We start from the raw sequence: 24395 nt of genomic DNA on the forward strand, positions 1-24395 counted from the left end.
CTTTTGTCATGCTCTTCTCACTTCTTCTTTGATTAACTTCTCCTCCTTGACCACTCAGTTCTGTGGTACCTCTTTTGGGAAATTTAACACTTCCCCTTACAGCAGCTTTATACTGCCCCTCCTAACCATTTACTTAGCACCCTATGTTCGCCTCTATTTCTAACTATAGTGATCATATTATACGGTAATTTGAAATCTCTCCACGTTGGACATAGAATAAAATCCACACCGTTTGGTCTAATATTAAACATTTCCCCCGTCTGACCCTGATTTTCCATTGCAGTTATTTGCCTCCACCCTTTCATGCACCCTACGTTCCAGCCAAACCCAACCATTTGCCTTTCCACAAATATATTCATACCAACGTTTCCTGTCTTTGCCTTCGTCCGTGATGTTCACTTCACCCTCCCCACAATTTCAGCCTGTCCCGAATCCCACCTGTGCTTCAAAGCCCAGATCAAAAGCAACCACTTCCTACAGCTTGCCTTCTCCAGTCCTGCCACTGACAAGGCCTTCCTTCTCTGAACCCCAGCATCCCATTTGGCACTGCAGTGGTCTGAGCACACACAGTCCCATTACTACACGGGTAGGCAGGGCATTAATGCATTTATCTTTGTTTGCCCCACAAGGGCTGTCTTCTTCCCTTGCTCGCCATCGGCACACGGCGCTTGCAGAACAAAGAAGGACCCACAGGTCTGCAGTGGACAAAGATGGCTTCTATTCAAATGTCTAACAGAATCAACTGGAAACAAAACTTGTCAAATGAAGTGTATTTAAGAGGCTAAATAATCATGCCATCGGTGTGTCTTATTCTCAGGACACTGTGTACTTCTTATCATCCTATAGGCAAATTAACTCCAGAATAATAACAATCTCTCCTTTTGGTATGTAAGTAAATCAGAAATTTTCAAAACAGAATTACTGAGCTTTTGCAGTTACATTCAACAGAAATGTATGTGGTAAGGAGTTTGGGGGTTTTTGTTTTGTTTTATTTATTTTGAGAGAGACAGAGCACATGCGTGCACACAGGGGAGGGGAAGAGAGAGAGACAGACAGACAGACACTGTCCCAAGTGGGCTCCACGCTGAAAGCGCAGAGCCCAACATAGGGCTCAGTCTCACTACCGTGAGATCATGGATGACCTGAGCCGAAATCAAGAGCTGGACACTTAACCAACCGAGCCACCCAGGCGCCCCTGGTAAGGAGTTTTAAAAGCCAAGTAAAAGTACTAGGTCTTACTTTTACAGTAAAGTAAGTATAAAAATACTTCATGAACCAAAACATGTGATTTGGTTTCACTGCACCTAGCAGATTGACATTTTCGGATACCAGCTCTGCCCAGCTCAAGACTAAGATATAGTTTCCATACCAAATGCATTCTAGATTTGAGCGAGACAGAATAGAGTTAATAGGGAACTTAGAAATCCTGTTGATAGTAACAGAAAAATACTGGATTTGGTTATAGAATGTTTTCTCCCTTTTATTTTGTGAATGCATATTTACCTATCCTATTTGCAACTTTTAGAGCAGATGTCTGAATTTTAAAATGATAAATAATTCAAATGTCATAACTCCTTTTACATGTACACTCAGCGTCAAGCTTTGCCCTCTCAGGCTCTGTTCCCAAAATAGTCTCAACTCAACCCTGTGGCAGAAGCTGAGATACAGCTGCCAATAGACAGGGGACACCTGCTTCACAGGAGATAATCTATGAAGTAGGCATCCTAAGTTCAATACCTTAAATTCAGGACACTTACTATATGTGCCATTAAATTTTGTTTAGCCTTCTGTACATGAACTCAAGAAATGTGTGTTTTGAGTTTCTTTAAAGAAACTAAATGAGAATAATCCCGTTGCATACAAGGGAAACTTCCACACAAGGTACAAGCTCTACTCCCAGCCTCAGATCCCACCATGCTCCTGTCTACATCCCTGACTCCAGTCAAAAAGCAGGCCCTCTGCTCCATAACTCCACACTGCGCTTTACCACCTCTATGCCTCTGTTCACAATAGTCCTCCCACTTTCAGTACTTTCTTTAATCCTCCTGCCGCGACAATCTCCATACTCTCAGGTTTTACACACACGCACATGTAAACACACAGCACACCGTTGCCTGTTGAAATCATTCTTGTTCTCTAAACAGGCAAGGTTCCACTCAAAAGTCACCACTCTTCGTTAATCTTTCCCAATCTTACTCTACAGCTCCTGCCGAAATGTATCTGTCCTGTCTCTGTGTACGTAACGATTACTTCTGAGCATGTCAGGCCTCCTTCCCCAACATGCCAGGCTCTGGAGAACAAGATCTTGCTCGTTGGTAAAATCCCTGTGCAGAGCACAATGCTGTGAGTGCAGAAAGCGTTTCTGCTTTTTTAACTGAAAAGTCTTCTTTTGTGAGTATGACAATACAGGAAATTAGCACGAAACTCAAACCAGAGTGTCTTATTTCTTACTCCCACCTCTGTATTCTACTCTGCTCAGATGATGAAAAGCCTACTTCACTAGCCATTTATAAACATTAATTTTCTCTTAGTAGCTTGAACTGAAGACAAGGGAAATGTGAATTACTTGCCTGATACCATGTATGTTTTTGATTGCATAGCTTATTTCTCTTCGTAATTCTTTCTCATTGAACTCCATCTGCAGAAGCAAAATGAGCCACAGTTAAAACACTTAATTCCTTTGAATAATAATATTGTTGAATATTAAAATATGAGGATAACTTGAATTAGTTATTAATAAATGTATACTATGTCTTTCCTAACCTAAACCCAGATGGTCAAAACATCTGTTTATATAAAGTTCAAGGCAACGTAGAACATTGGAGATTTCTGAGCGTTTTAGTGCAGTGGATTTTAACTCTCTTATAGATAGGAGTACTATGCATAAAAGATGCCTTCTGCACATAAATCTGGCCATTCATTTGAAATATACAATACTTCATTCTTTTGCTGAATGTAGTAAATGTATTCACAGACAAATGCATAAATAAGTGTCACCTGACATGCAACAGCAGTCCAGCTGTGCTGAGATTAACAATGGCTGTCTTTTCTCCCTGGCCATTTTAACCACCTGCATTCAAGGCCTCTTTACAAGAGGAAATTAATAATATTTTACCAATCCAATGCAGGACAGATTGCTGCATAAAAATTTCCCAGAAGCTTTAGGTACTTTAAATTTACTTGGAATTAGGATCAAAGTGTCATGGAGCTTAGACCTAAAAGGGATATCAGAGCACATTTGGTTCAGCCTTTTACTTCTCAGATTTGGCTTCTCCAGCCTGTCTATCCATTTCCCCCCTTACACTTTATACCACAGAACGATAAATTGCTTTAGTTCCCTACCCACACCCTGTGGCCCACAGCTCAGCCTTTACCGTTCCTCCCTTCTGTCTGGAACAATTCCAGCCCCAAACCTTCTCCTGCTTCACTAGTTGCTCATCCTTCTAAACTCAGCTCAGAAGCCAGGCTCCGTCATGCACTCACACAGGGATTCAGGTCCGTAGGCTGTGTTTCCATAGCACCTTGTACTGAAGTTTATCACTTTACTTAGCACATTTTAACGAAACTATTTACCCATTTCCCTCCCACACCAAGATATAAGCACCCTCCTCTGTATGTGAAGCAAGGAGCATAGTCTCTAAAACTATTCAGCAGCCTATTGGGCAATCCAAACTAAACATATCCAAAATAAAATTCTTGGTTCATACCTCTACACAAACTCAGCTTTTATTCAGTTTCCCTCATCAGATGGGCACTAACATTTGCTGTTGTGCAAGCCAAAACCTTAGGGGTCATCCTGAATCTTCTCTTTCTTGCATCTCCCATATCAATCCAAGCCCTACTGACCCTACCACCAAAATCACAAATCCATCCACGTCTCTCTATCCTCTCTTCTGGAGCATTTTGACTATGAAGCTAAGAAGATTAAGTTTCAGGGCTTGTCTCTTGCATAAGCACCTTCCAAGACCCTGTGCCTGTGTATTTATAATTTTGTATTCTTCTTCTTCAACATCCCCCCCCCCCAAAAAAAAACTGTATAAACGTTAGGCCCCACAGAAAGTGGATTCCTCCCGCTCTGGCTGTACTGGTGAACTTACCTTGTCTCCCTGAATCAACTCTTGCCCCTTTACAATCCAGCCTGCAAAGCATTCCTTTCAAAATCATCAACCAAATAGGGTCCACCTTTTCTTAAAACTCTCCCCTAATTTCTCACTGTTAAATGTAAATGCCTCACTGCAACCTGGAAGGCCCTACGTAAACTGGGAGCTTCCTTCCTCTGAATCCATGGCATACCCGCTCCCCTTCCTCAGCTCTGCCCGAGCTTCATCTATTCCTTACCCACTGTACAGATGCTTGCTTTAGGGCCTCATCCTCGGCTGCTTGCCTTGAATGACCCTCTTCCCCGAGATCCTTACAGCTGACCTCTTCATGCCATTCTGATCATGCTTTCAGTGTCCCCTACTCAGAGAGACCTTGCCTGAAACATCCCATCAAAAGTGGCTCACCCAACCCCTCTCTCTAACATTATGTTACATAATAACACTTGATGTTTTCTTACCTTGCCTATCTGTAAAAATTTTCTGCCACTCCCCACCAGACAGTGCCTCTGTCTTGATCACTGGCATCGAGAATTTTGGCACAGAATAGGTGCTCAAGAAATATTTTTAAATTAATTAGACAACAAATAAATATCATAGGAACTCAATTAGTACTTGTTGAAATACGTTGAAATGTTGCTAGATCCCATTAAATACAATCAGAACCATCAGTAAGAAAATACTTCCCTCCTAAATTTCATCACCTGAGTATGGAGATTTTTGTTCAAAAAACTCTCTTAGTCCCATATCACTCACATAACATTTTACGAATAGTTATATAGAATAGAACATGGAAACGAAATGAAGTGAAAGGGAAAAAAAATAATATTTGGTACAAACCTTTACTATCTCAAAAGGAAAGCGTTCATGGAAAATACGGTTAATTTTAGCCCCTCCTGAGAGCTCCAGCGTATCTACTTGATCCCCTGACCCTTCAATTCTCTTCTCGAAGTCCACAGCAAATTGCTGAACCATCCTATAATTGTAAAAGAGAAATAAATTCAAGTTAAAGTTATAAGGCTTTGCATTTCTCATTCCAATTTGCTGTGGTTATCCCTTAGAGTCCTTTTCCTAGTGTTCTTAGTGGCACCTACTGGCAGAATGATCCCTGCACTCAAAAATGTAACTATATGAAATACATGCTATCAAAATTTATTTGAGGTGTGTAATTAAAATATATATCTTAAATATCTATGTCATTAGATGCATTCTGTCCAATTAGCTGAAATCATAAAATGGTATTTAAAAATACTTAAGTATACTTAAAATACTTAAAAATACTTAAAATAAGAATTTAAGTTAAACAATAAAACTGCATAGAAGAATCAAAATGAATCACACTCATCTAATGTCCTAACTGCTCCAGCTGAGCCCCCTCATTACCCTGTGAGCTACTCTCTTCCCCGCCCCGCCCCCAGGATCACAGACCTCTCGAAGCCAGAACAATGCAAATTTGTGACCACCATCCCCTCCACAACTAGCTCTAGCCTTGTTTTTCAATGATTCCCCACATTTTAATAATAAAAGTAAAACTCCTGAAGTCATCACCCAAGATTCTCCGTGGTCTGGCCCTGGAGCTCCATCTCTCACTACTAGTCCTCATTCACCTCTAAGCCAATCATAAAGAAGCAACTGGCAGCTCCCTACATGCACCACATCTCTGTGCTTCTACACCTGTTTTCCTTTCTGCTCAGAATACCATTTTCTCTGCCGCTTGCTTCCTTGCCTGGCTTATTTTTCTGTCCCTCAAGACTCAGGTCAAGCATCAGTGTTTAGGAAAACTTCCATGACCCTCTCCACCACCCCTCCTCACTGCCATCAGACAAAGGGCCTCTCCTCTGTTTCTTCAGCTTATTTTCAGCATAGTGCTTAGCAGAGAACATCACCACTGTTCACTTATCAGTCTCTCTCCTAAGGGCAAGGACCATGCATTTCATTTATCTCTCCCTTCTCAATATGAGAGGTACTCAATAACTTCAATGAAGGAATGAATTAAGGTGGTTGGTAAAAAACAAAGAAATATAGGGAGAAAATAACCACTTATATTTGTGATTACTAAATTTAGAAACTAATTTTGATATACTAGTACTACTTCCAAATTTAAAATTTCATAGGAAAAAATTCAAACCATCTAAAACTCGTACTTTTTATTCTCTTTTAACGAAATCCTGGATAAATTAAAATTGCAAATTATTCAGGCCACAAAATTCAGAATATAATTTGATGTAGCTATGTTTACACATATGCCAACATTGCCAATGTTAAGCTAATTTTTAACCACCTGAGAAGGTATAGACATGACACATGCACTGAAACCTTGGGAAATTTTAGAAAATTTACCTCCGGCCACTCCTTTCCTCATACCCTACACTCCAGCCCCCTGGCCCACTACAACAAACCATACCCGAGTTCGCACTATTCTCTGGTCCTCCTCTTCCATCTGACAAACTCTTCCCATACATCAGTGTCTCATTAAATATCTTGTTCTCCGTGAACTCACAACCTTCCTCACCTGTAACTGCTTCCTCAGCTGGGATCCCTTAACATTTTATACTTACCAGAAATACGGCATTTATCAGATTTTAACACAGTTGCTTATAGATCTGTTTCCCTCTTTCTATTGTGGCCTCTTCTTGAGGTCAAAAGTCTTTCCAGTAGGTATCAGAGAACCAGACACCAAGTGAAACACAAAGAGATGAGAGGAAACCAAGAAGAGAGGTAGGCAGAAAGGGGAGAATGAAAGGAGAAAGGGAGAGAGGAAGGAACTGATTAGCTCCCTACAAGGGAAGAATCTAGATATAGAAAAGTCTGTAATCTGAGTCCAATGGAGTCAGAGGCAAGACCAGCATTTGTAAGGAGAATAGTTTCAGGTGGATGTTAAGATAATGACCTACGGCTTACACAGAAATAGCTTTCTTTTCTCTGTAACTTGAAGAGTTTTTATAGGAGCTTAACCAAAGCCAGGAATAAAAAAAAAAAAAAAAAAAAAAAAAAAACTAGGAAAGAGTTGAATCCACTCTTTCCTCTGTATGATCCTATAATATTTTCAAATAGGGAAACATAGAATGTTGCATTAAAATCTTACTTAAATAATTTGAGCATTTAGAAATATCTCTACAAAGACAGGAATTATGTCATGAATTTTAAACATCAAATGAAGGGGGGGTGTATCTTGATCAAGCCTGCACAGGAAGAAGGGGGCCATAAGAGGTGGCAAGCATTATCTTTGTAAATGGACTTAGGATGTTCTAGAACATCAGCTGGGCAGGAAGTCTTCTGGTCGAGAGGAACCTGACCTAAGTTGCAGCACAGGAATAAAAAGGCAGGTGAGGCTAGGAAGGGCCAAACAAAGAGAATAAAGATAAAAGGCACTGGAGCTGGCAATTCTCTAACAACTCTGCTGCACCACCTGAGACCTCTCAGGGATAAACCTAGTAATCCAAGGGTAAGATGGAAAGACCATGAAGGAGTAAAAAGATACGTGGCAGTTTTCACATTTGTATTTTTAAACAGCTACATTAAAATCATAACCGAAAAGGAAAAAGAAATCTAAATGTGCCCTTATTGTCCATACTTTATTATTAAAGCCTTGGTTCTCATTCCACTGAAAAATGCACATGGATAAATCACGTGAAATGACTAAAATAATAAAAAGATAGGGGTGCCTGGGTGGCGCAGTCGGTTAAGCGTCCGACTTCAGCCAGGTCACGATCTTGCGGTCCGTGAGTTCGAGCCCCGTGTCGGGCTCTGGGCTGATGGCTCAGAGCCTGGAGCCTGTTTCCGATTCTGTGTCTCCCTCTCTCTCTGCCCCTCCCCCATTCATGCTCTGTCTCTCTCTGTCCCAAAAATAAATAAACGTTGGAAAAAAAAATTAAAAAAAAAAGATAATAAGTACGAGTGACATCAATAGAAACAGTTGTACAATACAAATGACATTTTCAACAGGACCTTTGTCCACTTCTAAGGACTAAGAGGAAAAACGCTGCTGAGTTATCATTATTGGTTTTACTCATTTTTGGAATCCAGTTATAAAAGTACAATGAAATTGGACATGGGGATGAATAATTGGTAAATTTATAGTAAGAGAGGAAGATCCACAATTATTCTTCAAGACCACATAAAGACCTAAGGCCCATTGTCTAACATGCACCAAGTGTCATATACTTGCTTCTTCTGTTACACCTAGAAAATAGCATGACAAACAGACTGAGGCAAGAGCAAACTGAAGAAATTAGTTTCACATGCTGAACAAGGGAAGGGAAAGGTGACTCACTGCAACAACGCTTTGGTCTTCCTGGTGGGGTCTTCGGGCTTGAAGTTTTTATGGGCTTCCACTTCATGTTCAATGGAGAGCAACTGTCCCTGTAGTTTGTTCCTGAAGTTCGGCAGGGTATCTCGAATGTGGTTGGTAAGTTGCTAAATAAAACAAAACAAAATCGTACAGATATAACAGATTAAAGATTAACTCATGAGATAAAAATTGACCTTTACTGTTTCCCTAATCATTCAAAACTTAGAAATCAATTACGTATATACACTTGAGACTAACTCTGTAGGTAAATAATGAGAAGAAGCTCCAGTTCTCTCCTCCATGGCCTTAAGGACATGCTCAAAATGCCTTCAGTTGGAGTCACTCACTTGGGCTACCTCTTTATGCCTGGAAACACCCTTGTTAAAATGCATACAATGTTAATAATGAGGCTGCCTAATAACATTTTTGCATGAATTAATATATCAGATGGAACCTTAAGTGAGAATTTAGTTAGAAATGAAGGAATTGGGGACTTCTAGGTGCTGCTGGATGTTTTCAGGACCATACTGGTGGAACTCATAGGTACCTGTCAGTTGTTAACTTCTAAACTCTGCAGCTCAGACAGTGTTTCCTCTTGCCCTGCCTCTAGCGCCAGTGCAGTGGTGGGTGTTCAGGGGCTTCTGCCTTTAGTGGTTTTCATATTAAAGCTCCATGACTAGCAAAGGAAAGCTCTCTCTGCTGCTGCTGCTATCTCTACCTAACCATCCACTTGGTTTCGCCGCTGAAGGTCATCTGCTGGCACCTCCAGCTCAGCAGGGTGAAAAATTCTCTGAGAGATTGTCTATGAGTACATGATTAACTAAGAAAAAAGCTTAATTAGGAAAAAAGAAAATTAATTAAGAAAAAAGGGCACCTGGGTGGTTAAGACGGTTAAGCATCTAACTCTTAGATTTTGGCCCAGGTCATTATCTCATGGTCGTGAGATTGAGCCCCACATGGGGCTCTGTGCTGGGTGTGGGGCCTGCTTAAGATTCTCTCTTCCTTTTCCTCTGCCCTTCCCCCACTCATGTGCACCCACGTTCGCTCACTCTCTCTCTCTCTCAAAAAAAAATGTGGGGTATAAACCCAGATTGGCTAGCTCTCTGCCTCATGTTCTTTCTATTACAATGCAGTTAAGCAAAAATCTGAATTAAAAGAAAAGAAAAAAAGATAATCTTCTTGAATCAGTTAATAAACTTGGAATTAAAAGAAAAAGAGAATGTAAACTTCACAGAAATTCAGGAAAAAGACTAATAAATTAAAAGTAAGAGGAATTGGGGAGCCTGGGTGGCTCAGTCAGTTGGGTGTCCAACTTCGGCTCAGGTTATGATTTCACATTTTGTGAGTTTGAGCCCCACTTTGGGCTCTCTGCGAGGAGCCTGCTTTGGCCCCTCTGTCTCCCTCTCTTTCTGCCTTGCCTCTCTCTCTTTTTCTCTCAAAAAAAAAAAAAAAAAAAAAAAAAAAAAACATTAAAAAAAGTAAGGGGAATAAATATTCCCAGACTGACTGAAGAAACCATCTTAATCATTTTTTATGTTTATCTGAGGTTACTATACTTATTTAATTGTTGATAGTTCGTAACTATATTATACCTTTGTGCACAGTATGATGTATGTTATTACCCAGCATATGCTATTGCTATAGCTCTGAAGCAGAATGTAGAGGACTGCATTCCCAGTAGCAACATCACAAACCCCCAAGTCTAAGAGTAACAGTAACCACGAGAAACCAGTAGCCACCTGTCTGCCATGTGAGTGGTAAATGATAAAAACACATGGTTTCCACTTTTTGCTTCTTAGATATCTCAACAGCAAAGCAACACTGTGGACCACTCTTAGATTCCTAAAAAACTTCTTTCCTTGGCTTTTGTGGCCCTAGATCCTAACATTTATGGATGTACCTTCTCCATCTCCATTGCCAAGTCATCTCCCTCCACCAGACCTGTAAATACCAACATTCCTCAAAGCTGATTCCTAATCTTCTTTGTTCACACTCTGTTCTTTCCTAAAGGAATCTTATTCCACCCATAGCTTTAATAAATATCCAAACACCTGTGACTACCAAGGTGTTATCTACAGACCAGACTTTTTATTTTTGCTATAGGCATATGTATTAGACCATGGACTTTACTTCTCTTAGATGTGTCAATGACACCTCAACCCCAGCATGTCTGAAATCAAGCACCTAATCTTCCTTTCAGAGCTCTCCATCTTGGAGACATCATAACAACCTGGGAACTTGGAGGTTATCTTTGACTTCATCTCTCTATCACTCACCAAAGCTAATCTACCACCAAGTTCTTGATTTTCCTAAACATTTGTCAATTCTGTTTTTTTCATCTTCACTGGCCCTAACCAAGACCAAGCTACTATCATTTCTCATTTTGACTCCTAACTTCTCATGTCTAGTCTTGATCTTCCTACCTGCAACTTCCATGACCATTGTTAATCCACAAATACAACTGTGTAATTTGCCTATTCAGATGTCTTAAATGACTCCCTACTGCTCTTAGGATAAGAACAAAAATCTTTAACTTGCCTACAAACATTACAGGATCCAGCCTCTGCCTACTTCTCCAAATTCATCTCTTATAACTCACTCCCTCATTCTCTGCCCTCCAGCCATAATGACATTGAATTCCTCAAAAGTGTCATGTTCTGTTCCAGTTTTTCACCATAGAAACTGTTCCCCAGGGCCCAAGGTACTGGTGCACACAGTGAATCAGCCATAAAAGTATCCTATTTTCAAACAGTTTGAAGATCCCTGAAGCAGTAAAAAAGAAGGTGATTATCCAAGAAATGAGAGATCTTCAGTACAAAATTCATTCAGTTTTCAGTCATCTAGAATCCAATTATGTCATAATTTAGGGGTCATTTGTAAAACAAAATGGCCAATCATATTCTTTCTATTTTTCTAGTATTCACAACCTAATTTATTTCCAACCTTATCTTCCTAATCATCCTAATGATTTTTCTCTAAGATTTTTTTCAGTTTATTTGTGTTTTTCATAGATAAATCCAGGCATGAAAGTAATAATCTAAAGAGAGTTTTACCAATACAAAATATATTTGTGGACTATTAGGGTTTTTGCATGACAAACTAATGTTCTTTCTCTAAAATACATTCATTCATATTTGTTAAATGACACAAGCACAGCACCACCTCATGGCTTCTAAATACTCATCTACCCATAAGTAAAAAGCACAAATTTTACATTAGTCTATGTTATGTCACAAAAAATAGAAGTATACCACTGCCTGTTTTTTTTTTTTTCCTAAAACTTGTTCAATTGTTTTGCCTAAATGGTTCAGGTCCAATGTCACAAGTAGCCTGCTATTGTGTTAGTCTCTACTGACACCTTCTAGGAGCAAACAATCAGAATATGCAATAATGACTTGATTAATTGACTGTTAAAACTCATAAATAAAAGTTAAAGCATATCTTATAATTCTGTTGGTGAGAACAGCTGCTCACCATTTGGTCAATGTAATCAAAACTCAGGGAGGAAGCCCTGCACTCACTAAGGATGATGCTTAACTTCCCCAGGAGATGGAGAATATATGGAAAAAAAAAGTAAAAAGTAAATGTACTGAGGTTTTATGGAAGAAGTATGTAAGTGCCTGGAATGTTGGAAGATGGGGACCCAAGTCTATCTGTGCAGAGAAAGGGGTTAATCTGGAAAAACTTCTTAGATGAATGGAGATCAATGAGCTTACAAGGATTTCTAACTTAGGGAAATCTAAGCTAACTATTACATGTTGACATTTTGAAACGAGATCCCAACAAATCAACCTTTCAGAAATATACAAGTTTAATTTCTTAAGATAACTACATATTGTGAGTAAAATGGGCGCTGATGTATACCCTTGTTTACTGTTCCTAAATAAGTATATACTTCTGCTTTGAGCAGTATTATTTGAATAACATTAAAGCAGATTCTACTCACTGAGAACAGTAGGAATGTGGAACTAAATATTTACATTCGTTTTTTAATTCATATCATTTAAGCTGAATGTCTTATTTTGGAAAAAAATGAATATTAAAATGAAATACGAATTCTAATAGTGACTTACATATTTCATAATTGTTCTTGTTGCTTGAGAAAACATTTTTACCTGATTAAGGACCTTCTGCAGGTGTGGGGTCCCCATCCTATCAGCAATATGTCTGTAAGCTGGGTGTGAGAGGAAAAATTTCCTTTCCGCCAACATGGCAGCCTTAATGTCCTTCTTCCCATCTATGTCCTTCTGGCTTCTGTTTACCACCCCCACGTAACCTGAAACACAACACATACAATGGGGTTTAGAATACTTTTTGTTGTTTATTCTGGGAAGATTTCAAGGCTCTTGAAGAGGCTGAATAAGCCAGGCAAAATTATTTTTAAGGACTGAAGAATTGAACCCTTTACGAACTCAGTTTGAGACACCAGTATTTAACAAAGGCTGGTTCATGTGGCTAATGATAATTTCTTAGCATTAACACAATAATGTCTTTTGCCCTTAAAAGCTCTGTACATTTTAATACAGTGTGTCTCTTAGCAGTTTTGTCATATGGTGGGCAAGTAAATAAGTCACACTTAGAACAGTATATATTTATGCAGTCTATGATGAATATTTATACCCCCCTTCAAACCCTTCCTTTTCCTGTTTTCCTATTCCTATTATTTTAAGAAATAGTTCTCCTATTGGATCATTTTTAATATATCACTTGGGAACATTATGCCACTCCATAAAAAGTATAACTAATCATGAATACATTATTCCTCACAACTGTGAAGGCATAAAGCCAAGCTTTGCATTGGTTTCCCAATCATTTCTCTGCTACATCATCAAAGCAAATCCTGTATAGGACACAGTACATTACCCCTGCGAAGAGGCAGAAGCTTGTTCTCCAGAACATCCCTGGCATCTGTTCCTTCATCCATAAGATCCAATTTGGTGATGACTCCAATGGTTCTTAAACCTGTATCACAAACCAACCCACTTTATTACACAGTATGCAGAAGACTAACAAATTTTAGAGACATATATGTCCCAAGACTAAATGCAAGGTACTCATATTTCTGGTCCTTTTCCTGTTCCTCTCTCTTATTTTGTTTTCTGATCCACTGCTATCCCAGTCTGGTAAATTTTGATGTGATGAGCAGGAGAGTTTTAAAATTACCCATCCAGGGGCACCTGGGTGGCTCAGTTGGTTAAGCATCCAACTCTTGGTTTGGGCTCAGGTCATGCATGATCTCACAGTTTGTGAGTTCGAGCCCTGCATAACAGGCTCTGCGCTGGTGGCACAAAGCTTGCTTGGGATTCTCTCTCTCTCTCTCTCTCTCTCTCTCTCTCTCTCTCTGTCTTCTTCTCTCTGCCCCTCCCTCTCTCTATCTCAAAAATAAATAAACATTTAAGATAAAATAAAATAAAACCACCCATTCATAATATCACCACAATAATTTTAAATATATGAGTTTATTTTTGTACCATGTATATATGGAAACTATACACTTAAAATTTTCCTCCAAGGTCCTGCACATGATATGGGTGCTTTAATTTTTTTATGTATTACTTTACTGAAAACAAACAAGTAGGCTACACATGGACCAATGAAGAGAGTGTATCATAAATCAAAGCTGATTATTGATCCATTTCTGAGCACTTGACACACAAATTATAAGAAAATTAGGTATAGGACAGTGTCATCACTAAGAATAAAGTTTCAAGTCTCACAGCATTCCCTGTTCCTCAGAAAAAAAAAATATGACTTAACGGAAAGAAGACCAAACTAGGAATCCTGAGGCTTGGATTCTAGTCTCAAGGAAAGTCACTTAACTCTCTTCTCTGGGTCTCAGTTTTCTTCATCTATAATATAAAGAGTTGGAAACCACAATTTCCAAGGTATAAAATAAAATAACATAATAAAATAATGTAAAAACCTAGACATTTTACGTAGCACACCAGATACATTGTCTTTGCCCATTGCTCCCTTCACTAGATAAAATAAACAATATTTGCCTAGTGATTCAAATCTTTAAGTGCATTCTTTGGACTCCCAGTTAAACATGATAAAGTGGACACACACCTTTATCTTTTTACCTGAAAGCACTCTAAAATGGCTAATATTTATTAGGTCAGCTATGGTTTTACATGCTTTACATGTCTTAAATCATTTACTCTAAAAAAAATCATTTAATCTTAAAAAGGACTCCAACTACTATTTTTTTAAGATGAGGAAACTAAGGCAGGAAGAGATTAAGTAACTTTCTTAAGGTCATACATGGGTCTAGGCATCCAGAACCTATGCAATATACTGCCTCTCACAATAAAAAGAATTTTAAAAATAAAAAACGTTTAAAACAAGAAAGTAAAAAAAAAAATGGGAGAGAACTGAAGAAAAATTTTGAAACTGGAAACCCAGCAGGATGACTGCTAACTAACTTAACAGACTAGCCTAAGAGGAAAACTGCATCCAAGAAAGCCAATGACAGGAGAAGCCCAGAAGCTGGATAATTTACATCACAGCCTCTCAGAAAGGTTCAGGGAAATGAATAGCTCTGACAATAATGGAGAGCAGTGGTGGCAGCTGAGGCTGAAAACAAGAGCGCTGGATGAAAGCAGTAAGATTTCCATGGATAACACAGCTAAAAGCCACCCTGGTCCATCTTGGCAGGAGAGCGCAGATTTACTCTCTGGAAACACTGAACTATGGAAAACTGAACTAATGGGCACCTGGCCCAGTTCGAAGGCGTCAGGTATTAAAAGAGGGTGATTAAGTGAAATTCCACATACTGAATGGCGAGACCTCTCTCCTCAGTCCAGTTTAAGAAAAAGCTGGATGGCAGAATTTAACCCCCAAGCAGGAAACTGGAACAACTCGGTCTGGGGAAATTTACCATTCTAAGAGGAAAACATAGATATTGAAATTCAGAGGAACTCTGATCAAGACAGCCCAATAAATCATCCTACTGCAAAGCCTCTAACTCCTTTGGCCAAGCACACCCACAGAGAGTTTCCAATCACCTATTACTATGTCACTTTTGAATATAAATCAGTAAGTGTAGGCTACCATCTGTCATCATACAAATTTATTATATTATTGACTATATTCCTTACACTGTACTTTTCATTCATGTGACTTACTTATTTTACCATTCTGTGACATATATAATTGTAGAATCGCTATGTTGTACACCTGAAACTAATACAATATTGTATGTCAACTATGCTTTGATAAAAAATAAATATTAAAAAAAATAATTTTAAACGTGAGTGGATAGCAAGGAGAGTCTTTGAGACCAAAACAAACAAAAGTTGTAAAACAGAACAGGAGAAAACAAAGATAATGCAAAACATGGAAGAAAACTTTATTATTTTTATTAATATCCTCAGAAAGAAAGGAGAGGTCATTGTATTCATTGAATAAGAACAGAATGTCATAAAAGGAAACATTCAAACAAACAAAAGAGATTCTCAGTAACTAAAAGTATGAGTAGAAATTTTAAAAAATGTTAGTCGCATGGTTGGAGGACCAAGTTAGAAACTCTTCCAGAAAACAAAAGAAATATAAGTAAATAATAGAAAAAGAAAAAACTTCTTTAAAACTAGAGAAATAATCCAGAAGATCCAATATCTGAATAATTGGCATTCCAGAAAAACAGAGAAGATGAAACAGAAATAATTGGTGGGGTGGGGACATACTATTCAAGAAAATATCTTATAAGTGAAAGATGAAATTATGCATTGAATGAACCCATCAAGTGTCCAACACAATATGAAAAACACACACAATATGGCATATCAGTATAAGATTTCAAATGTTGGCAACAAATGAAATATCCTAATAAGCTCATAATGAACTTAAGGTGAGAGCATGACAAAAGAAAGTTTGGGAATTATTACAGCATCCGACTTCCCAGCAACAAATTGGAAACTAAAACTCAATAGAGTGTTGTTTCCAAAATTCTGAGGGTAAAACTATTTCTAGCCTGGAATTCTAAACTATCAATAAATGTGACAGTAGAAAAAGATATTTTCAGACTTGCAGAATATCAAAATATTTTACTTCCATTTCTCTTTTTCTTTGGAAACTACTAAAAGGTGTGGTCCACCAAACATGGGAAGCAAACTGACAGAGAAGTAAAGAGATCTAGGAAGGAAGAAATATAATATAACCAAGAAAAGAAGGGACTTTTCAGGATGGTGTGGATCCCAGTACTAGGCTAGAAGAACAATCAATATCTGTTAGAATGAGAGGGCGCAGATTACTGAAAAAATGTGTTTCCCCACCAAGAAAAAAACAATGAAGGTGATAGAATACCTAATGCCTACAATGTTTTAAGGTATTAAAGATATAGACTCCTGACGGAGGGGCTGAGAAAGCACTGGTGATGGATATATAGAAGACTATGCAAACAAACAAAAAGAGAGACAACTATCAACCTTGAAGACAGCAATATCATGTAAGAAAGGAAATGTAATCATAATTGACACATGGTTCAGCTGCAAATGATATTTTCAGAATCATAAATATTTAAATATAATTATATTAGTAGAACACGGGAAGGTAAGTGTATATGTGTATGGTTAGTATAAGTGGGTACGGGAGAGAGATATAAGACAGCTAAATCCTTCTCTACAGTAAAGAGTCAAAAGTGAATATCTAAAAATAAAAAATGAAGAAACAGTAGTATAAACAGATTACACAGAAATATGGATGTAAATACCAAAAGAAAGCTAAAAGGATTGAAAGTGATAGACTCTACAAATCAGTAATCAAGAGTCATGAGGAGTGGGCAAGGGACTAACAGTTTTGTTAAGCGTGGAACTTATTTTTGGAACTTATTTTTTTAATTATGTATATTTATAATGTAATAAAAATAAAAGTGAAATTTTAAAAGTTTTTTCTTTACTATTCCTTTATTTCTGCAAAGGCAGAGAAGTCTATGCTTAGCGGTGTACTGCAAAGGAGATAGCAAAGGAGATTATTTCTTTTCACATTTAGTTATACAAATAGGCAGCTTAAAAAATAATCAATGAACTCCTGCTGGTGGACTCAAGACCTACACTCAAAAAGCCATTGCCAGAAGAGATTCAAAGGCAGCATGTTTCCAAAGCACTTCACTGGGAATCTAAACACTCAGATAAAAATAATAATAGAGACCATGAATTGAGTCTTGATTATGTAGTGGACATACACTTGAAACAACTCTATGAGATAGGTACTATTATCTCAATTACACAGATGAGGAAGTGAGATTGGGAGAGGAAAAGCACACTTACCTAAAGGCTTACAGAGGGTTTCCTGTCTCACATTTAGGTCTTTCATCCATTTTGAGTTTATTTTTGTGAATGGTGTAACAAAGTAGTCTAGTTTTATTCTTCTGCATGTTGATGTCCAGTTCTCCCAGCACCACTTGCTAAAGAGACTGTCTTTTTTCCATTGGACACTCTTTCCTGCTTTGTCAAAGATTAGTTGGCCATACATATGTGGGTCCAATTCTGGAGTCTCTATTCTATTCCATTGGTCTATGGGTCTGTTTTTGTGTCAATGCCATGCTGTCTTGATGATTACAGCTTTGTAGTAGAGGCTAAAGTCTGGGATTGTGATGCCCCCCACTTTGGTTTTCTTCTTTAATATTACTTTGCCTATTCAGGGTCTTTTGCGGTTCCATACAGATTTTAGGATTGTTTGTTCTAGCTTTGAGAAGAATGCCAGTGCAATTTTGATTGGGATTGCACTGAATGTATAGATTGCTTTGGGTAGTATTGACATTTTAACAATATTTATTCTTCCAATCCATGAGCACGGAATGTTTTTCCATTTCTTTATATCTTCTTCAATTTCCTTCATAAGCTTTCTATAGTTTTCAGCATACAGATCTTTTACATCTTTGGTTAGATTTATTCCTAGGTATTTTATGATTCTTGGTGCAATTGTGAATGGGATAAGTTTCTTGATTTGTCTTTCTGTTGCTTCATTATTGGTGTACAAAAATGCAACTGATTTCTGTACATTGATTTTGTATCCTGCAACTTTGCTGAATTCATGTATCGGTTCTAGTAGACTTTGGTGGAGTCTGTCGGGTTTTCCATGTATAATATCATGTCATCTGCAAAATGTGAAAGCTTGACTTCATCTTTGCCAATTTTGATGCCTTTGATTTCCTTTTGTTGTCTGATTGCTGATGCTAGAACTTCCAACACTATGTTAAACAACAGTGGTGAGAGTGGACATCCCTGTCACGTTCCTGATCTGAGGAGGAAAGCTCTCAGTTTTTCCCCATTGAAGTTGATATTAGCTGTGGGCTTTTCATGTATGGCTTTTATGATGTTTAAGTATGCTCCTTCTATCCCGACTTTCTTGAGGGTTTTTATTAAGAAAGGATGCTGAATTTGGTCAAATGCTTTTTCTGCATCCATTCACAGGATAATATGATTCTTATTCTTTCTTTTATTAATGTGATGTATCACATTGATTGATTTGCAAATATTGAACCAGGCCTGCAGCTGAGGAATGAATCCCACTTGATCATGGTGAATAATTCTGTTTATATGCTGTTGAATTTCATTTGCTAGTATCTTGTTGAGAATTTTTGCATCCGTGTTCATCACGGATATTGGCCTGTAATTCTCCTTTTTTGTGGGGGTCTCTGTCTGGTTTGAGAATCTAGGTAATGCTGGCTTCATAGAATGAGTCTGGAAGTTTTCCTTCCCTTTCTATTTTTTGGAACAGCTTGAGAAGGATACATGTTTGCTCTGCTTTAAATGTCTGGTAGAATTCCCCTGGGAAGCCATCTGGCCCAGGACTCTTATTTGTTGGGAGATTTTTGATAACTGATTCAATTTCTTCACTAGTTATTGGTGTGTTCAAATTTTCTATTTCTTCCCATTTGAGTTTCAGTAGTGTGTGGGTATCTAGGAATTTGTCCACTTCTTACAGGTTGTCCAGTTTGTTGGCATATAGTTTTTCATAGTATTCCCTGGTAATTGCTTGTATTTCTGAGGGATTGGTTGTAATAATTCCATTTCATTCATTATTTTATTTATTTGGTTCCTCTGTCTTTTCTTTATGAGAAGCCTGGCTAGAGGTTTATCAATTTTGTTTATTTTTTCAAAAAACCATCTCTTGGTTTCATTGATCTGCTCTACAGTTTTTTTAGATTCTATATTGTTTATTTCTGCTCTGATCTTTATTATTTCTCTCCTTCTGCTGGGTTTGGGGTGTCTTTGCTGTTCTGCTTTTAGTTCCTTTAGGTGTGCTGTTAGATTTTGTATTTGGGATTTTTCTTGTTTTTGAGATAGGCCTGGATTGCAATGTACTTTCTTCTTAGGACTGCCTTTGCTGCATCCCAAAGCATTTGGATTGTTGTATTTTCATTTTCATTCGTTTCCATATATTTTTAAATTTCTTCTCTAATTGCCTGGTCGACCCATTCATTCTTTAGTAGGGTGTTCTTTAACCTCCATGCTTTTGGAGGTTCTCCAGACTTTTTCCTGTGGTTGATTTCAAGTTTCATAGCATTGTGGTCTGAAAGTGTGCATGGTATGATCTCAATTCTTGTATACTTATGAAGGGCTGTTTTGTGACCCAGTAAGTGATCTATCTTGGAGAACGTTCCATGTGCACTCAAGAAGAAAGTATGTTCTGTTGCTTTGGGATGCAGAGTTCTAAATATATCTGTCAAGTCCATCTGATCCAATGTATCATTCAGGTCCCTTGTTTCTTTACTGATCCCTGTGTCTAGATGATCTATCAATTGTTGTAAGTGGAGTATTACAGTCCCCTGCAATTACCACATTCTTATCCATAAGGTTATGTTCGTGATTATTTGTTTTATATATTTGGGGGCTCCCATATTTGGCACATAGACATTTATAATTGTTAGTTCTTCTTGATGGGTAGACCCTGTAATTATTATATAATGCCCTTCTTCATCTCTTGTTACAGCCTTTAATCTAAAGCCTAGTTTGTCTGATACAAGTATGGCTACTCCAGCCTCCTTTTGACTTCCAGTTGCATAATAGATAGTTCTCCATCCCCTTTCAATGTGAAGGTGTCCTCAGGTCTAAAATGAGTCTCTTGTAGACAGCAAATAGATGGGTCTTGTTTTTTTTTATCCATTCTGATACCTTATGTCTTTCAGTTGGAGCATTTAGTCCATTTACATTCAGCGTTATTATTGAAAGATATGGGTTTAGAGTCATTGTGATGTCTGTAGGTTTCATGCTTGTAGTGATGTCTCTGGTACTTTATGGTCCTTGCAACATTTCACTCACAGAATCCCCCTTAGGATCTCTTGTAGGGCTGGTTTAGTGGTGATGAATTCCTTCAGTTTTTGTTTGTTTGGGAAGACCTTTATCTCTCCTTCTATTCTGAATGACAGACATGCTGGATAAAGGATTCTTGGCTGCATATTTTTCCTGTTCATCACATTGAAGATTTCCTGCCATTCCTCTGGCCTGCCAAGTTTCAGTGGATACGTCTGTCACTAGTCTTATGGGTCTCCCTTTGTAGGTTAGAGCCTGTTTATCCCTAACTGCTTTCAGAATTTTCTCTTTATCCTTGTATTTTGCCAGTTTCACTATGATATGTTGTGCAGAAGATAGATTCAAGTTATGTCTGAAGGGAGTTCTTTGTGCCTCTTGGATTTCAATGCCTTTTTCCTTCCCCAGATCAGGGAAGTTCTCAGCTATGATTTGTTCAAGTACACCTTCAGCCCCTTTCTCTCGCTCTTCCTCTTCTGGAATTCCTATTATATGAATATTGTTCTGTTTGATTGCATCACTTAGTTCTCTAATTCTCCCCTCATACTCCTGGATTTTTTTTATCTTTTTCTCAGCGTCCTCTTTTCCATAATTTTATCTTCTAATTCACCTATTCTCTCTGCTGCCTCTTTAATCTGTGCTATGGTCGCCTCCATTTTATTTTGCACCTCATTTATAGCATTTTTTAGCCCCTCATGACTATTTCTTAGTCCCTTGATCTCTGTAACAATAGATTCTCTGCTGTCCTCTATGCTTTTTTCAAGCCCAGTGATTAATTTTATGACTACTATTCTAAATTCTTGTTCCGTTATATCACTTAAATGATTTTTGATCAATTCGTTATCTGTTGCTACTTCCTGGAGTTTCTTTTGAGGAGAGTTCTTCCATTTCATCATTTTGGGTAGTCCCTGCAGTGGCTCCCAACTGCAGGGCACTTCCCCTGTGCTGTCCGGAGTAACTTGTGTTGGTGGGTGGGACCACAGTTAGACCCAATGTCTGCCCCCAGCCCACAACTGGGGCCACAGTCAGACTGGTGTGTATCTCATCTTCCCCTCTCCCAGCGGCAGGACTCACTGTGGAGTGGTGTGGTCCCTGTCTGGGCTACTTGCACACTGCCAGGCTTGTGGTGCTGCTTTGATGGGATCTGGCCAAGGGCATATTAGATGGGGTGGATCCACAAGGTGCACAGGGGCTGGAGGAGCAAGCTTAGCTCGCTTTGCTGTTGGCAGTCCCCTGCGGGAGAGGCCCTGGCGGTCCCCACCAGGAGGGAGGGAGACCCATCGGAGGGATGGATCCACAGAAACACAGCGTTGGGTGTTTGCACGGTGCAAGTAAGTTTGGTGACAGGCATTGGTTCCCTTTGGGATTTCGGCTGGGGCATGGGAGAGGGATATGGTGCTAGCCAGCACCTTTGTTTCCCTCCAAGCAGAGCTCTGTCTTCCAGGGCTCAGCAACTCTTCTCCTGGTGCCCTCTCACTCTCCCCGCTCTCCAAGAGCAGGGCTGTTGACTTTTAATATTCCAGATGTTTCCCACTGGCTATCAGAACTCACGCAGTCCGGCCCGTCTGCTTTTGCAAGCCAGACTCGGGGATCTGCCTTGCAGGGGGGGCTGCCCCTCCACCACCCCAGCTCTCTCCCGCCAGTCTGTGGAGCGTGCACCGCCTCTCCGCCCTTCCTACTCTCTTCTGTGGGCCTCTCGTCTACACTTGGCTCCAGACAGTCTGTTCTGCTAGTCTTCTGGTGGCTTTTTGGATTATTTAGGCAGATGTGGGTGGAATCTAAGCAATCAGCAGGAGGAGGTGAGCCCAGCGTCCTCCTACATCGCCATCTTCCAGTTGAGAATTCTATTCTGTTTATTTCTACTCTAATCTTTATTATTTCCTTCCTTTTGCTGGGTTTGGGTTTTATTTGTTCTTCTTTTTCTAGCTCTTTTAGGTGTAAAGTTAGGTCATTTATTTGAGATTTTTCTTGCTTCTTGATATATGCATTTAGTGCTATAAAATTCCCACTTAGAGCTACTTTTGATGCATCTCATAGATCTTGGACTATTGTGTTTTCATTTTCATTTGTTTCCATGTAATTTTTTATTTTTTCTTTGATTTCTTTGTTGACCCATTCATTGTTTAGTAGCATGTTATTTAATCTCCATATATTGCTGCTTTTTTGAGACTTTTCCTTGTGGTTGATTTCTAGTTTTATAGCATTGTGGTCAGAAAAGGTGCATGGTATGACTTCAATGTTTTTGAATTTGTCGAGATTTGTTCTGTGGCCTAATATGTGAAATTAGGATTATGAAGATTTTTCTGTGTGCACTCAAAACAAATGCATATTCTGATGTTCTAGGATGGAATGTTCTGAATATGTCTCTCAAATCAATCTGGTCCAGTGTGTCATTCAAAACCACTGTTTCCTTGTTGATTGTCTGTTGGTCTGATCTCTCCATCTCCATCAATGTACGTGGGGTGTTAAAGTCTCCTACTACTACTGTATTACTATTGATTATTTCCTTTATGTTTGTTATTCACTGTTTCATGTAATTAGATTCTCTCATTTTGGATACATAAATATTTTTAATTATTATATCCTCTTGTTGGTTTGTCCCTTTTATTACTGTATATTGTCCTTCTTTGTCTCTTGTTACAGTCTTTGTTTTAAAGTCTATTTTGTATGATGTAAGTATTGCTACCCCCGCTTTCTTTTGACATTCATTTGCATAGTAATTGTTTCTCTGTCCCCTCACTTTCAATCTGCAGGTATATTTCAGCCTGAAATGAGTCTCTTGTAGGCAGCATATAGATGGGTCAAATTTTGCATTCACTCCGTCACCCTATGTCTTTTGATTGCAGCATTTAGTCCAGTTGCATTCAAAATAATTATTGATAGATATGTATTTATTGTCACTTTGTCATTTTGGGCTTGTTTCTACAGATTTTCTCTGATCCTTTCTTCTCTGGGTTTGTTGGCTTTCTTTAGCGATATACTTGGATTCCTTTCTTTTTTGCACATCTGTTACTAGTTTTTGATTTGTGATTACCATTCGGTTTGTATACAACATCTTCTGCATATATCAGTCTACATTAAGTTGATGGTTGCTTAAGTTAAACTCATTTCTTTACTCCTCTCCCCCCCAACTCCCACCACCACATTTTAGGTATATGGTGTCATGTTTTGCCTACTTTTATGTTATAAGCCCCTTGACTGATTTTTATATAAATATTTATTTTTACTGCTTTTGTGTTTTTTACTTTTCATACTCTCACTTACGGTCTTCCCTTTCCACTCATAGAGTCCCCTTTAATATTCTTGTAGGGCTAGTATAGTGGCCATGAACTCCTTTAGTTTTTGTCTTGGAAACTTTTTATCACTTCTTCTATTCTGAATGATAGTCTTGCTGGATAGAATATTCTTGGCTGAAGATTTTTCCCTTTCAGCATTTTGAATATATTATGCCACTCCCTTCTGTCCTACAAAGTTTCTGCTGAAAAATCCACTGATAGCCTTCTGGGGTTTCCCTTAAATGTAACTGTCTTCCTTTTCTCTTGCTGCTTTCAAAATTTGCTCTTTATCGTTGCTTTTTGCCATTGTAATGACTATGTATCTTTGTGTGGACCTCCTTGGGTTGAATTTTTGGGAGGATCCTTGTGCCTCCTATATCTAGTATCTGTTTCTTTCCCCTGATTAAGGACATATTCAGCTATTGTTTCTTCAAATAAATTTTATGCTCCCTTTCCTCTCTCCTTCTGAGATCCCTATATG

The 24395-nt window shown here is 38.5% G+C and overlaps 1 protein-coding gene across 7 annotated transcripts in view; it reads right to left on the reverse strand.

Moving 5' to 3' along the window:
* DNM3 (dynamin 3) overlaps nt 1-24395 on the reverse strand; it is a 570520-nt gene that overhangs the window by 360502 nt on the left and 185623 nt on the right. For all 7 annotated transcript variants that reach the window (XM_086693434.1, XM_086693431.1, XM_086693435.1 and 4 more), the window contains 5 exons: nt 13252-13350; nt 12504-12664; nt 8371-8513; nt 4938-5073; nt 2571-2638 (listed from right to left, as the gene is read on the reverse strand). In XM_086693434.1, coding sequence (XP_086549560.1) covers nt 2571-2638; nt 4938-5073; nt 8371-8513; nt 12504-12664; nt 13252-13350 — 607 coding nt within the window. The remainder of the gene's footprint in view (nt 1-2570; nt 2639-4937; nt 5074-8370; nt 8514-12503; nt 12665-13251; nt 13351-24395) is intronic.

The sequence above is a fragment of the Puma concolor genome, chromosome E4 (assembly GCF_028749965.1).
Source record: "Puma concolor isolate L17-30 chromosome E4, mPumCon1.1.hap2, whole genome shotgun sequence".
Lineage (NCBI taxonomy): Eukaryota > Metazoa > Chordata > Mammalia > Carnivora > Felidae > Puma > Puma concolor.